The 16,178-nt window shown below is 48.4% G+C and overlaps 1 protein-coding gene across 2 annotated transcripts in view; it reads left to right on the forward strand.

The window, feature by feature from the left end:
• The window catches only part of LOC102687319 (growth arrest-specific protein 2), a 51,344-nt gene that overhangs the window by 19,403 nt on the left and 15,763 nt on the right, over window positions 1-16,178 (forward strand). For both annotated transcript variants that reach the window (XM_069181827.1, XM_069181828.1), the window contains exons 4-7: window positions 2,982-3,123; window positions 12,576-12,639; window positions 15,599-15,746; window positions 15,926-16,033. In XM_069181827.1, coding sequence (XP_069037928.1) covers window positions 2,982-3,123; window positions 12,576-12,639; window positions 15,599-15,746; window positions 15,926-16,033 — 462 coding nt within the window. The remainder of the gene's footprint in view (window positions 1-2,981; window positions 3,124-12,575; window positions 12,640-15,598; window positions 15,747-15,925; window positions 16,034-16,178) is intronic.

Below are 16,178 nucleotides of genomic sequence, written 5' to 3' on the forward strand. Positions count from 1 at the left end.
CTTCGGGTGATGTTAATCTATGAAGCCACACTAAATCCAACTGGTGTCCTCCTGTAGCTGTGCTGCTCTGTCTGAATCGTGTCCAAAACGAGTGAAAGCACAACAGCAATGTGGGAAAGCAACCACAGCCAAGACACAGTGGGAATTGTGAAAGAATTAGATGGAAAAAGATGGAAAAGAGCAGTGAACTGCAAAGAGGCTGAGATCACAGGGCCAGATCCAAGACCATCTGGGGAGCCTATTATACATTTTCTTTGGTGCAAATTAAAACAGCGAGTGCTGATTTTGGAACGCTCCTGGGTAAGATACTGACAGCCTTGCTGAAATTCTCACCGTCTTCTTCTGTATCGCAGAATCAATCATTCTGTAAATTAAGTCTGTACACGGCACAGAAAAATCTGACTGTTTCTCCAGCGTAGAAATGGACAACCTCCTGTGTCCGAACCTGCAAGCCCTGGATCACTTATACTGCCAGCTATTTTCCATCCACACTTCGAAGACGAGAATCGCCGTTAACTTGTTTTAAACTCATAGAAATTAATCTCCGTGGAAATGACCGACTGCTGACCAAGAGGGCTAAGGGAAATTGCCAAAGAGAGGAGAGCAGCCTGTCTGTATTTCGTACTGAAAATGGAAAAGTACCCCTCTCATAACTGTTATCTTTTTCATTCCCATTTTATAAACCCTTGATTTGACTTTTAAGGTAATTGGATTTGCTTTACAAAGTTTCAGAGAGTCTTAAACTAATCATGCAATTTTGCCCTGCAGAAGAAGAAGCACTCAGATAATGGTGCATCACGAGGTTCTGTCAGAGAAGGAGCGGAGGGGAAGTCTAGTTACTGACAAGGCATCAGATGCAGAGGAATGCCAAGTATGTCTTTGGTGGGCTGTTTTTACAGATCTGGGGAGAAAACAAGAAGCCCAGAGCATTCTCTTCCCATGCAGCCATGTGTTGAAAACATCCCACTTTCTGTGTGGATTCGAGCATTTTACAGCACTGTAGTTGCAAGCGGTGACATGCTGTTGGACATCTCTGCGATGTAAGGTCAAGTGTCCAGTTTTGAAGCATTTGAGGGTAAAGCCAGGGTTCAATATCATCCTGCAGCTCCCAGCTGGCAGCCCCACTGGAGCTCAGCAGTGTGAGCCTGGTCAGTACCTGGATGGGAGACTCCTGGGAAAGCTAAGGTTGCTGCTGGAAGAGGTGTTAGTGGGGCCAGCAGGGGGCGCTCACCCTGCAGTCTGTGTGGGTCCTAATGCCCCAGTATAGTGACGGGGACACTGTACTGTAAAAAGGTGCCTCTCCTTCGGATGAGACGTAAAACCGAGGTCCTGACTCTCTGTGGTCATTAAAAATCCCAGGGTGTTTCTTGAAAAGAGCAGGGGTGTAACCTCGGCGTCCTGGCCAAATTTCCCCCTGGCCTTCACCAGTTATGGCCTCCTGATAACCCCCATCTCTGAACTGGCTTCATCACTCTGCTCTCCTCCCCACTGAGAGCTGGTGTGTGTGAGAGGACTGGAGCATCATCCAGGTGGGGCTGCACACTGGTGGGGGTGGAGGGGATCCCCATTACCTGTAAAGAGCTGAGTGGAGAGTCCAGAAAAGCGCTAGAAAGAAAAGTGTAAGGGATTATTATTATTAAAACTTACCGGAATGGCGTGGAGGAAATAAGGATCTCTGTTCAACTTTAAGGACGTAGAGTACCATACTCTGCATGTTCCTGGGGTGTCTCAGGAAAAAATCCAACAAGCCTGAAATAAACTGGAATGACAATGGCCAATAATCAATCCACATGTGCCCACAGCTGAAAACACATCTCCTCCCATCCACTTATCAGCCCCCTGTTGAATTCAGGCCATTTGCTTTCTTGTTTAGGCGCAATTGTTCAGATTTTAAGGAGGTTCCTCAGCTAGGGAACTTTGTGCTTGTCTTCACCAAACACTGTTCAAGTCCTTGTCAAAATCAGCCATTTCAGCAGCAAACTGGGGGTTAAAATGATTACATCACCAAGAAGGAGACCGAGAAGAGCTCTCGACATGAGGCTGCGTTTTTCCAGCATTACATCATTACACCTTTCTCTTTCTCAGACTTTCACATCCTGTACTAAACCACAGAAATGCACATAAATCTCGCAGGAAGACGTGCAGCAGATTACACAGAGGTCCGTGTGTCATTTAATACCGCGGACCCTGGCCAGAGTCGAATAAGACCGGACCCCTTTCAATAACCACCTGGGTCCGCTGGCCAGACAGAGGATCGGTCAGTCTTTCCACACAGAGAGTGAACAACAGTTACTTATTGATCACCGAAGGGAAGTTTTTGTTCAATTTATTCAGAAATTGTAGCCACTAGAAAAGAAATACAGAATTGTGGGGAGTTCAATAATAATAATAATAGTAATAATAATAAACTTTATTTTATATAGCACCTTTAAAGGTGGCTTCTCAAAGCACTTTACAGAATGACAGCAGCAACAACAACACTAAAAAAATACACAAGATAAACACGATGAGAATGTGTAGATGGTGGTACTAAATACAGTAGGAGCAGAGGGTTGAAGAAGGGAACCAGTGAAGTAAAGGCTCTTCTACAGAAGAAGGTTTTAAGTTTTGATCTGAAGGACTTGAGAGAAGGAGACTCTCTGATATCCTTGGGGAGAGAGATCCAGAGTTTTGGGGTGCAGCAGGAGAAGCCCTGTCACCCCTAGAGTGTAGACGGGCTTGGGGGACAGTTAGGAGACCAGAATTAGAGGAGTGAAGCTTGCGAGGTGGGGAGTAGGGCGATAGTAGCTCAGACAGGTACTGGGGTGCCATGCAGAGCCTTACAGGTGAGCAGGAGGATTTTGAAGTCGACACTAAGCTTGACAGGAAGCCAGTCAATGAGGCGCATCAGAGTGTTTCAGGTGCTGTAGTTAGACGTTCTAGGGTGAACTGCGCGTGGACTATCACGAACCTTTAACGAACCATATTTCCCAACCCCACAGCCTCTGCCGAGCCGGAAAATCCCCTGCCGGACGAGCGCCCCCTCCGGCTCCTTCTTCGCCAGGGATAACACCGCCAACTTCCTGGCCTGGTGCCGAGAGGTGGGCGTGGGTGAGACCTGCCTGTTCGAGTCCGAAGGCCTGGGTAGGTGTCTGCACCCACAATCCTCCCTCCCTGGCCCCCACTCCTCACCGTCACGCACCTGCTCTCTGGCCGCAGTGGAACCAGGAACCGATCGGTGAACAGAAACCACGAAATGATCGGACGGTTTCGGAATCGGGCTCGCGTATGGAGCTTCTGTATTGCAGTTATGAACCTGGTGATCTCTTCTGATCTGTTTCAGTATTCCTGCCTGCCTCATCCCCCACCCCTTATTCCTCATTCGCACATCTCTGTGCACTGGCAGTCGGTCGCGCTTGGTAATTAACAGCTGGTCTGTGCCCTGTCTGGGAGCTGTGCAGCAGCCTGTACACAATCGGACTGCCGAATCACTGGGGCAGAGTGTCCCTGTGACCCAGCTGTAGTGGCTAAGTGTGAGAACCCAGAGGGGCCCGATGAACTCGAAGAAGAGAAATGGAGAAAGTGGCTGGCGAAAACTCGCGCTTCAGTATGAAAGCATGTTGCTGTGACATGACCTTTCTGCTGGCAGGAGCCGAACAAGGCAGGGTTTTAATTCCTGCACATAAAGACATCCTTTTATTATTTTATTCTCCCCCTCTTCCCCCCCCCCTCCCACCTCCTCACTCAAAAGAGTTCCAGATATTTGTGTTAAAAGCACAAATTGTTGACTTGCAATCTGAGATGAAAGCTGGTCTTTATCTCTCTGAATGGGCTGCCTGTGCTCTGCTGGGACCCAGCAGCCTCCCTGTGGAGTGACCCCCCCCTCCCTCCTGCCCTTGTTAGGATTCTCAGAAGAGCCCCTGCGGCTGACCCCTCCCTCCCGAACAGAACCCCTTGTGTGTCGGGACCGAACGGTACGATACCGGCTTCCCGCAACCAGACCGCTGTCCCTTTAAGAAGGCGTAGACCTCGCTCAGTCACCTCACCTGTTCACCACCACACCCCTAGCACAAGCATACTAAAAATAATGAATAATAATAATTGCTTACACTTATATAGCGCTTTTCTGGACACTCCACTCAGAGCTCTTTACAGGTCATGGGGATCCCCTCCACCCCCACCAGTGTGCAGCCCCACCTGGATGATGCGACAGCAGCCATAGTGCACCAGAACGCTCCCCACACACCAGCTCTCAGTGGGGAGGAGAGCAGAGTAATGAAGCCAGTTCAGAGCATACTTTAGGGGTGTCTGCAGTAACCTCAGTGCTCAGTATTGGGCGGAGTGGTGGCTCTGTGGCTCAGGATCTGTGCCTGTGGCTGGAAGGTTGCTGGTTCAAATCCCATGGCTGGCAGAGGAATCCTACTCTGTTGGGCCCCTGAGCAAGGCCCTTCACCCCAGCTGCTCCAGGGGTGCTGTATAAATGGCTGACCCCGCGCTCTGACCCCCAGCTTCTCTCCCTGTCTGTGTGTCTCATGGAGAGCAAACTGGGGTCTGCAAAAAGACAAATTCCTAATGCAAGAAATTGTATAGGGCCAATAAAGCAACATTATCACATTATTATTATCATTAACCTGTTGAGCTCAACGTCCTTGGTTAAGTGCTCTCGCATTTTCAGCCTGCCTATTCTCCCAGTTCCATTGACCTCCTACACAAAGACTCCCCATCGGATCCGCTCGGCTGCTTTAACGTCAGAACTGCGAGTTCTGCTGGGGGGGCGGTGCAAAAGCGGGAGCCCAGTGGGGCTTCAACAGCAGACAAACGGTCACGGAAAAGAGAGACGCAACACAAGACGTCAAGTGCCGACGCAAAGGAAGAGGAGGAAGATGGGATACGATGGGAATGGGACAGATCTGTGTGCAACAGTGCTGGTTTCCATGACATCAGTGGGAATGGGGATTTCCAGTCTCTTTGGACCTGTTATTAAAGCCCTCCTCTTAAGGGCGCTCCAGCCCTTCCTCATTTGCATCACCCCCGCCACCTGTTCCTTGTTTCTCTCCGGTTCAGTTCGCCTTTATAAGCCAGGCGCGCACCTTACTCGTGGCTCTGCATCTGATTTCCATATCGTGTGAGCCCGGGACCTGGTTGCGCCTGGCTCCGTCCTGTTTTTAACTTCCTGCTCCTGTCCTTGTTCCCCCCGCCAGTCCAGACCCGGCACCTGATTTTAATCTCCTGTTTGGACGGATTTCTCAGCCTTGGACCTTTTGCTTTCATTTTTGGATTCCCCCTTTTGGATTTATTCTGGACTGTTCGCCTTGGCCGCACCTCCCCGGATCACCAGCACCGTATGGACACTCCCCCCCTGTTCATCCCCGTATTTCTGCATGACTTTTCCCTAGTGTATTCCTTCCTCACTATTCTGGATTGTGTCGTCTGCATAGGGTCCGGAAAGAACTGTTCGTTACAGTTATACACTGTAGGAGCGGCACTTTTGCCATTCAAGAAAAGTTTTGGTGGTTGCAGACCTGCCTTGGCCCCAGCTGTTTGTCTCAAGACTCCACTTCCACCATGACTTTCTGATGCACTTTCTGTCTGCTTTGTCATCATTTTACCAAGCCAGCTGTGACATATGTTAAAACATGGCACAGCCCTTCTAGACCCTTACTATTGCATCTCAAGACATTACTATAATTTCACCAGGAATAATAACACCCCAGTATTAAGTGCACTGAAAGGATTCTGGAGTGTTAAGTGAAAATTTGGCTGAACCCGCCTGGCTGAGGGCTGACCTCCTGGCCAGAGGACGAGTGGGTCTGGACCCCCGTGCACAGTGAGGAGTGACCCAGGAGCAGCCACAGAAATGGAGATGGGGTGGAGGAGGGAGGCAGAAAGACATAAGCAAGTGAGAGAAGAGGGCGACAGTATTTATAGTGTTTTAGGAAAGGAAATGACATCAGAACTGACTGCTAATTACTGACGGGCGATTTGAAGCCCTCCCGAACTTCCATTACAAACGCCACGTAGTTCAGCATAGTCAAACCATAGGAAACGCTGATGTGAAAGTAAGGTGAATTAGAGATTAGCACAAAATGTTGTTGTAGGCATGTGCCGAAATAAGCAATAACCACATTGCGTTTAGATCGGTATCAGATCACAGCGAAACTGAGCAGGAGCGGATCCAGTGTCAGTAGAGGAATCTGATGGACAGCACCGCGTCGGTATTATCCCAGTGTAAATATTAGCAACGCGGGGCTACTGGTCACAGTACCAGTGGCGTTGCGCGGGCCGTCGACTGGACTCCTTTCCCGCTCTGATGACAATCCCCACCTGAAAACGATTGGCGCAGCTCGACCACGACAGGTAGTTAAAGACAAATATTTAGCCTGCGAACAAGCAAGCATGCTGGACTCATTTCAGACCGGTTGGATGGATGAGGGTTCTAGGTGGGGTACTGGATGCGTCGGGTGATTTATTCCCCCACAGGGCTGCTGGAGGCCCGGCAGAGCGCTCTCCCGTCAGCCTTGGCCACTGCTCGGCGCTTTTAACTCCGTCCAGCTGGCGCCACGGCACCGCCCTCTGATTTACTGTCCACCTGCTTCTCGAGCAGAGGGCTGCGGGTGCCTGCTGCCTTGGCGACGTGCGTGTGTGGTTTTTTTAGCAGTGAAGGAAAATGCATTTAAAGCCGATAATTCCCCCTTGTTCTTGTGTTTCTTTCTCTTCCCTCTCCTTCTTTCTCGCGTCTTGTGTAAATTCTGGTGCAATATCTTAGTGGAGACCAGAGGAGGCCGGTAGCTGCGGCTGTATCGGAGGAAAGAGGGGCCCAGGAGGGCCAGCAGGTGGCGTTTCTCTTTTCTCTGCATGCGGTGTGGTGCCCGGTATTCACCAGCCTCTCTGTGCTTCTCGCCACCCTGGCGGAGGGCGTCGGGAGTGCTGACGTGTTGTGTCTCGTGTTTGTCACATCACCTCCAAAACTGACCCATCGCACGAGTGTCCTGGAGCTGATAACGAGGGAAAAGCTTGTGTGTCATATGAGTGGGCACGAGTGTCCTGGAGCTGATAACGAGGGAAAAGCTTGTGTGTCATATGAGTGGGCACGAGTGTCCTGGAGCTGGTAACGAGGGAAAAGCTTGTGTGTCATATGAGTGGGCACGAGTGTCCTGGAGCTGATAACGAGGGAAAAGCTTGTGTGTCATATGAGTGGGCACGAGTGTCCTGGAGCTGATAACGAGGGAAAAGCTTGTGTGTCATATGAGTGGGCACGAGTGTCCTGGAGCTGATAACGAGGGAAAAGCTTGTGTGTCATATGAGTGGGCACGAGTGTCCTGGAGCTGATAACGAGGGAAAAGCTTGTGTGTCATATGAGTGGGCACGAGTGTCCTGGAGCTGATAACGAGGGAAAAGCTTGTGTGTCATATGAGTGGGCACGAGTGTCCTGGAGCTGATAACGAGGGAAAAGCTTGTGTGTCATATGAGTGGGCACGAGTGTCCTGGAGCTGATAACGAGGGAAAAGCTTGTGTGTCATATGAGTGGGCACGAGTGTCCTGGAGCTGATAACGAGGGAAAAGCTTGTGTGTCATATGAGTGGGCACGAGTGTCCTGGAGCTGATAACGAGGGAAAAGCTTGTGTGTCATATGAGTGGGCTGCACGTTCTGCCCAGCACTTGACCACCATCTGGCACCTTGTCCGCCAGCCCTGAATTCCAACACAGGATGGCGTGAGCCTCCGTCCGGCTGGGCGGTGGCAGGAGGTGCCGAGTTTGGAATTCCTGTCTGGCGGGAACGTCAAGGTTTTTACCTCCTTGAGCTGAAGCACTGGAGCAAGGACTCCCGTCATGTCATCTCCAATCTTTCACCAGCTCTAGGACTGTGATGAATATTGCCACCCTTACACAGTCATTTGGAGCTCTCTTATATTAAATCAGGAAATAAATCACGTTTGGTCCCAGATTAAAATCGCACTCTGTCACAACAACGGATGGCAAATTACACTCTCAGTCCCTGTTGGGTTGGAACAGAACGCCTCTGGCAAATAGATGACACTCATTAAGTCCTAGATGTGTAATTTGCCATTGTGGAGGAGGTGAACACTTTGATCTCATCTGCACCTTGAGCTGCGGATGCTGTTTTTTTAACATTCCGTCAACGAGCGCCTGGAAATCACTAGCCAGTTCCTGGGCGCGGCTGGGATTCGTTTTCCTTCTCCCTTCCCTGTCCTTCTCCTCGTCATCCCCTCCGGGTTTTATTGATAAGGTGTGGGGAAGCCCTTAAAGAGATAGATACATAAGACTTTATTGACCCCGAAGGGAAATTGATGTGTTACAGCAGCCCAGCCCAAGACAAGCAAAGACAGACATCAGGATAGACGAAAAATTATACAAAATAAACATAAAATAAAAATAAATACATAGGTGTGTGCACAAAATATGATCATAGTCACTGTAAAAACAATAGAAGATGTGCAAAATGTGCATAGGTTTATACAGATTGAGTGTCCAAAAAGTACAATGGAGCAACATGCCGTCCATAGAGGAGCAAATGAAGGGCTAACAGTCCTAGCTCAGGGCAGCGTTATTGGAGGAAGGACCTGCGGAAACGTTCCCTTGAACACCGTAGCTGGAGCAGTCTGTTGCTAAATGTGCTCCGCTGCCCAGTAACAGTCCCATGAAGCGGATGAGAGGTGTTGTTCATGATGGCTGTGGGCTTGGTCAGCATTCTCCTCTCAGCCACCACCTCCAGAGGGTCAAGGCTCATCCCCAGCACAGAGCCAGCCTTCTTGATAAACGCCATGGGGTGTCACTTCATGGTGTAATAGCGCTGTCCTGTTGTAATCAGTGTCCCTAACCCTTTGGACGACAAAATGATAGCAAAGATCACATTTTCTAATATGGGCAAAGGTGTTCACATCAATCGCAGGTGTGATATTGACTCAAATAAATGACATATTCTGCTGCTGAAAATTCTTCTCATTATTGTTTGCATTTAAGGGTGTCCAGTCGCCTTGTGGGCGACACTAATGCCCCTTAGTTCAGGCTGCTGAGTTAAAGGGGAACTGCAGAGCTATTTTTAAGTCGGGGTTGTAAAGAATCGACATTGATGAGCGAATTTTAAACCATAATAAAAGTAAAATGCACACAGTAATGCGTAAAACCAATTTCCATCACAAAAGATCCAGGTGTGCGATTCAGAACGAGGCAACAAACCTTGCAGTGAGGTGAAGCGGCCATATGACACTATAAACAAGCAGGCTTGTGAAGACAACTCTTTTTACCCAATAGAAATATCGCTCTCGATTTCGAGACTGTTTTACCGACAAATACTACTTATGTGTTAACACACAGATCGCATTGGGACATTTCTGCGGTGAAATGTTGGCTGCACCACCTGCACTGATTCACTCGTACATATAGATACAGCAGTACAGAGAGGGTAGAGATACAGGAGTAAAGAGAGGGTAGAGATACAGGAGTAAAGAGAGGGTAGAGATACAGCAGTAAAGAGAGGGTAGAGATACAGGAGTAAAGAGAGTAGAGATACAGCAGTAAAGAGAGGGTATAGATACAGCAGTAAAGAGAGGGTAGAGATACAGGAGTAAAGAGAGGGTAGAGATACAGCAGTATAGAGAGGGTAGAGATACAGGAGTAAAGAGAGGGTAGAGATACAGGAGTACAGAGAGGGTAGAGATACAGCAGTAAAGAGAGGGTAGAGATACAGGAGTAAAGAGAGGGTAGAGATACAGCAGTATAGAGAGGGTAGAGATACAGGAGTAAAGAGAGGGTAGAGATACAGGAGTAAAGAGAGAGTAGAGATACAGGAGTAAAGAGAGGGTAGAGATACAGGAGTACAGAGAGAGTAGAGATACAGCAGTATAGAGAGGGTAGAGATACAGGAGTAAAGAGAGTAGAGATACAGCAGTATAGAGAGGGTAGAGATACAGGAGTAAAGAGAGGGTAGAGATACAGGAGTAAAGAGAGAGTAGAGATACAGGAGTAAAGAGAGTAGAGATACAGCAGTAAAGAGAGGGTAGAGATACAGGAGTAAAGAGAGGGTAGAGATACAGGAGTACAGAGAGGGTAGAGATACAGCAGTACAGAGAGGGTAGAGATACAGGAGTAAAGAGAGTAGAGATACAGGAGTAAAGAGAGGGTAGAGATACAGCAGTAAAGAGAGGGTAGAGATACAGGAGTAAAGAGAGGGTAGAGATACAGGAGTACAGAGAGGGTAGAGATACAGCAGTAAAGAGAGGGTAGAGATACAGGAGTAAAGAGAGGGTAGAGATACAGCAGTATAGAGAGGGTAGAGATACAGGAGTAAAGAGAGGGTAGAGATACAGGAGTACAGAGAGGGTAGAGATACAGGAGTAAAGAGAGGGTAGAGATACAGGAGTAAAGAGAGGGTAGAGATACAGGAGTAAAGAGAGGGTAGAGATACAGGAGTAAAGAGAGGGTAGAGATACAGGAGTAAAGAGAGGGTAGAGATACAGGAGTACAGAGAGAGTAGAGATACAGCAGTATAGAGAGGGTAGAGATACAGGAGTAAAGAGAGGGTAGAGATACAGCAGTATAGAGAGGGTAGAGATACAGCAGTATAGAGAGGGTAGAGATACAGGAGTAAAGAGAGGGTAGAGATACAGGAGTAAAGAGAGGGTAGAGATACAGGAGTACAGAGAGAGTAGAGATACAGGAGTAAAGAGAGGGTAGAGATACAGGAGTAAAGAGAGGGTAGAGATACAAGAGTAAAGAGAGGGTAGAGATACAGGAGTATAGAGAGGGTAGAGATACAGTAGTAAAGAGAGTAGAGATACAGCAGTAAAGAGAGGGTAGAGATACAGGAGTAAAGAGAGAGTAGAAATACAGCAGTAAAGAGAGGGTAGAGATACAGCAGTAAAGAGAGGGTAGAGATACAGGAGTAAAGAGAGGGTAGAGATACAGGAGTAAAGAGAGAGTAGAGATACAGGAGTAAAGAGAGGGTAGAGATACAGCAGTATAGAGAGGGTAGAGATACAGGAGTACAGAGAGGGTAGAGATACAGGAGTAAAGAGAGTGTAGAGATACAGCAGTAAAGAGAGGGTAGAGATACAGGAGTAAAGAGAGAGTAGAAATACAGCAGTAAAGAGAGGGTAGAGATACAGGAGTAAAGAGAGTAGAGATACAGCAGTATAGAGAGGGTAGAGATACAGTAGTAAAGAGAGTAGAGATACAGCAGTATAGAGAGGGTAGAGATACAGGAGTAAAGAGAGGGTAGAGATACAGGAGTAAAGAGAGTAGAGATACAGCAGTATAGAGAGGGTAGAGATACAGGAGTAAAGAGAGGGTAGAGATACAGGAGTAAAGAGAGGGTAGAGATACAGGAGTACAGAGAGGGTAGAGATACAGGAGTAAAGAGAGGGTAGAGATACAGGAGTAAAGAGAGAGTAGAGATACAGGAGTAAAGAGAGGGTAGAGATACAGCAGTATAGAGAGGGTAGAGATACAGGAGTACAGAGAGGGTAGAGATACAGGAGTAAAGAGAGGGTAGAGATACAGGAGTAAAGAGAGAGTAGAGATACAGGAGTAAAGAGAGGGTAGAGATACAGGAGTATAGAGAGGGTAGAGATACAGGAGTACACAGTACATCAGTCATGACGGGGACTAGTGAGCAGGAAGGGCCGCCTCACGTCACAGTTCTCATGAACTCTCTCTTTCGCTCATGGCGAGACCAGGGTGTTTTTTTTGACCACATGGCGACTTTCACAGGGTTCCCGATTTTGTGCCGAGTTCGGAATTGTTTTTAATTTTGCGATGCCGTCAGTGAATTTTATGTGTTACCGAGTTTATTTGTTTAATAGCCGGTCTGAGAAATTGGGCCCGCAGTTCCCCTTTAACTGAGCTGAAATCTCGGAGGCCCCCGCCTGTGACTGTCAGATTACAGCGTTGCAGCAGGGTTCTTCAGAAGGGGCACTTTGATGTGGACCAAACCGACATGTTTTGCGTGCAAGAGTCCCTTTTAATGAAACAGGGGAAGAGCAGCAAACACACTTGCCATTATTCCACTCGCGGACAGATGCACACAGAACACTCCACATGTGTTTGGCCCTTTGTGGTGTTTTTAAAAGCCACATGGATTGCTGATTTATTACTCGCCTACTGAATGGATTTCTTTGCAACCTAAAAGATGAGAGGCTCTTCTGATAAAACCTTAAAAGCACCAACTTTCTGATGCTTTGTGGGTTTCGTTCAAAGTGTTCTCGACTCTTTGTTTCCATATGAAGAGGGTGTGTTTAATTTGCTGGTATTACCTGTTCTGCATCCTGTATGAGCTCAGTCAGCTGGCAGCTGTTAGCACTGGGCCAGCTATAGATTTTTAACATCTAAAAATCTCCAGTCGCCAGTCATTCATTTTTTTATGTGTCACTCTTCTTCAAGCATGCATGCTTCTGTTTCAAAAGTTCTTTTGAATTCTGTCTCTGATATGACCTCACCTCCTAATTACAAATGATGAGTAATGGCAGTGGATTTCAGTCCCAGGCCTTTCGTATCCTTCCAGAGGTCACACGGAGGGGTGTGTTGATCTTAGTAATAATATCCCTGCGGTTTCTTTTCCTTCTGTTCTTGTTTTGCAGTTCTGCACAAACAGCCCAGGGAGGTATGTCTCTGCTTGCTGGAGCTGGGGAGGATAGCGTCCAGGTAAGAAGTCATGCTAACTTGCATCAGAGTTTGAGTATACTGTCTTCTTCTTCTTCTTCTTCTTCATAATAATAATAATAATAATAATAATAATAATAATAATAATAATAATAATAATTCCTTACACTTATATAGCGCTTTTCTGGACACTCCACTCAGAGCTCTTTACAGGTAATGGGGATCCCCTCCACCCCCACCAGTGTGCAGCCCCACCTGGATGAGTTGGGGATTATTAGGAGGCCATTGGTAAAGGCTTGAGCCCTGGGTTCAATTCCTGGAGCTGTCTGTGTGCAGTTTGTGTATTCCTTCCTGTGTTTGTGTTGGTTTTCGCTGGTGACTTCTGTCTCCTCCTACAGTCCAAAGACATACGTTTACGTTAATTGGCTTCTGGGAAAATTGGCCCTGGTGTGAGTGTGTGCGTGCCTGTGTTTGCTTCTGTGTGAAACCTGCGATGGACTGGCGTCCCGTCCAGGGTGTATCCTGCCATGCATCTGTTGCTTGCTGGGATAGGCTCCCCCGCGACCCTGTATTTGATAAAGCTGATAGAAAACGGATGAATCTCTGTTAGTGGAAAATCGTATAAAAACAAACCATTCTAGGAATAAATAAATACAGTAGCAGCAGGGCAGTCTTTATAACAGTGTTGCAGCGACATGCATAAATTCCTAGTCAGCATGGAGAACAAGGTGGCTGATGACCTCTGACCTCTGGCCTTTTAACCTTCAGTGGCATAGAAGTGGCATCCTAGCATTTCTCTTTCCCAATGGGAAAAATCCTCATGGACTGCCGTGCTCTCAGTCCGTGTCCCTTGATGCAGTAACACAGCTGGTTTACTGTTGAGCCATAAACCCTCAGTCAAAAAAATAAAAGAAAGACACAGGCAGGCTAGAGTAATACCACCCTTTCTCACACAAACCGGGTGTGTCCTCACTGTCGGCTTTCTTCTTAAGAAGTGCTGCCCGCTCCTCTTCTTCCTGTGCTCAGATTACCAGATTACCAGATTATCAGAAAATGGGACCTGTGCTGCTGACAAAGTAGCTCTTTACAGGGGAACTGCAGTCCTAATTTCTCCGACGGCTTATTAAATCTCGGTAACAAAATGAATTCATTGACGGCATAGAAAAATGTGACCAATTCTGAATGAAGCACAAACTCGTGAACTTTGTGAAAGTTCGGTGAGTCTCCATGTTGTCACAGACCCCTGATCTCGCTACGGGGCGAGAGCGAGAGTTCCCGAAATTTGTGACGCGAGGCGGCCCTTCCTGCTCACTAGTCCCTGTCATGACTGATGTTCTGTGATGTACGAGTGAATAAGTACAGGTGGTGCAGCAGACACCTCACTGCAGAGATGTTCCAATGTGATCTGCATGCAGAGTTAAGTGTAAATTCCATTTAAAAGCGAAATTGAGGTCCAGAGCAATATTTCTATTGGATTGAAAGAGATGGATTCACAAGCTTGCTGGTTTACAGTGTAACTGGGCTGCTTCACCTTACTGGATGTTTTGTTGGAGAACGCATTCTGAATTACAGAATATGGCGCTATGCAGACCTGGAAATTGAATCTATTTGGTGATGTAAATTGGAGGTTTTACAAGCTCCTGTGTACGTTTCACTTTCAGTGTGGTTTGAGACGCGCTCATCAATGCTGATTCTTCCTAACCATGAAATATACAAATAACGTTGCAGGTTCCCCTTTAAAGGTTAATAAAGTTGTCGGTTCCACCCATTATTTCAGTTGGCTTGCTTTTGCAATAGCACCGTCACGATATGTGTGAAAAAGCTTCAACTTTAAGAAACAGCCCCCAGAAATGCTGGGTTCGAGAGAACAGGCCCTAATCACTCTTTAAAGCATGGATTCGATTAAAACTTTCAAGCAGGAACATCGGTCCTCACCCCCACTCCTCCTCCTCGCACGGATCGGGGGCGAGAGGCTGTACTGGGGCGTCTGACGCCACCAGCGAACGATGAGGATAGGGACCGAACTTCAGCAACTCTCACCCGGGCCGGATTTAGGTGTTCGTAGGCCCTGGGCACTTTCACTCCGCAATGTGCAGAAAGAGGGGGAAACGCCAATTGAATTACGTCTACTGACATTTAAACTATTCTAACGCTAAACCTCGTGATTGATGGAGCAAGTCGAGCGACCATCACTTCAATACTTCTAGTTTCTAGAACAGCCGCTAGATAGCATATAATTATTGATCTGGAGCACCGAGAGTCGATCGCAAGCATGTTGCTTCAGCTCGTTTTTCGTCAGTCACTAGTGTTTCCCTCCTTCGTAGGCCCTAAACATTCTGTAGGCCCTAGGCCCTGTGCCTGCAGTGCCTGATGGGAAATGCGGCACTGACATTAAGTTAATGATGCTTATTAAACTGTGCCGATTGTCAGCCCTTGCCTTTTCCCCCCTCTTCCAGCTGGAGTTTCAGTCCAGCTCTCACCTGTGCTCAGCTCCTTCCTTGGCCAGATTTCTCATGGCCACAGACCACGTCGTGCAAACAGCACCGGACTGGACAACACAGAGGTGGTGTAGAGGGACCGACGTGGCCTGTTTGGGAAGGGTGCACAGGGGACGTCGACTGACATGATGCACTTTAAACTCTTCTGATGCTGAACCTCGTGATTGATGGAGCGAATCGAGCGACCATCACTTCACTACTTCTAGTTTCTAGAACAGCCGCTAGATAGCGTAGGATTATTGGTTTGGAGCACCTAGAGTCGACCACAAGCATGTTGTTTCAGCTCGTGTTTTGTTAGTCACCAGTGTTTCCCTCCTTCGTCGGCCCTTAAAATGTCATAGGTCCTAGGCCCTACAGTGCCTGATGGGAAATCCGGCAGTGACTCTCACTGTCTTTCTCCCGTCTCTCCCTTTTACTGCCCCGTGTCAAAGGGAGCCCCAGCTAGCCGCGGTTTAAGGAAGCAGGGTGGCGGGGTGTCCCACTGTCTGTCTGCTCCCCCTCAGGTACAAAGTGGAGCCGCCTGGGCTGATCAAGCTGGAGAAGGAGATCGAGCAGGAGGAGACTGCCCCTCCCCTGCCCCCCTCGCCCGTCTCCCCCTCGGCCCCCAAGTCCCCCGCCAAAAAGAGCACGGGCAAGCTGCTGGACGACGCTGTGAGTACCGGCGCTGTCTGCCCTGGGGCGGCTCGCTGTTGACGAGCGCCGCCCAGCCACTGCCCCTGTCTTTCCTGGGCCTCCCCAGGGGGCTGCCATTGCTAAGACTGTCTGCCCGTCCGCTAAGTCCCAGAGGGCAGTGCCACCGGGCGCCGTGTAACCAGCCTCTCCCGTTCCAGGTGAAACACATCTCGGAGGACCCCCCCTGCAGGTGCCCCAACAAGTTCTGTGTGGAGAGGCAGTCGCAGGGCAGGTACAGGGTGGGAGAGAAGATCCTCTTCATCAGGGTGAGTCATCCTCATTCTTCCTTGTCCCCCTGCCAACAACCTGGCTGCTAGTTCGTGGAATCTGTGCCCATGCTTTGGGAGCTCCGGGCCTGACCATATATGCAGAGATAGGTGTGGGGAGGGAGTTCGATTTCCACACTTCCCC

The sequence above is a fragment of the Lepisosteus oculatus genome, chromosome 21 (genome assembly GCF_040954835.1).
Source record: "Lepisosteus oculatus isolate fLepOcu1 chromosome 21, fLepOcu1.hap2, whole genome shotgun sequence".
NCBI classification, from domain to species: Eukaryota; Metazoa; Chordata; class Actinopteri; order Semionotiformes; family Lepisosteidae; genus Lepisosteus; species Lepisosteus oculatus.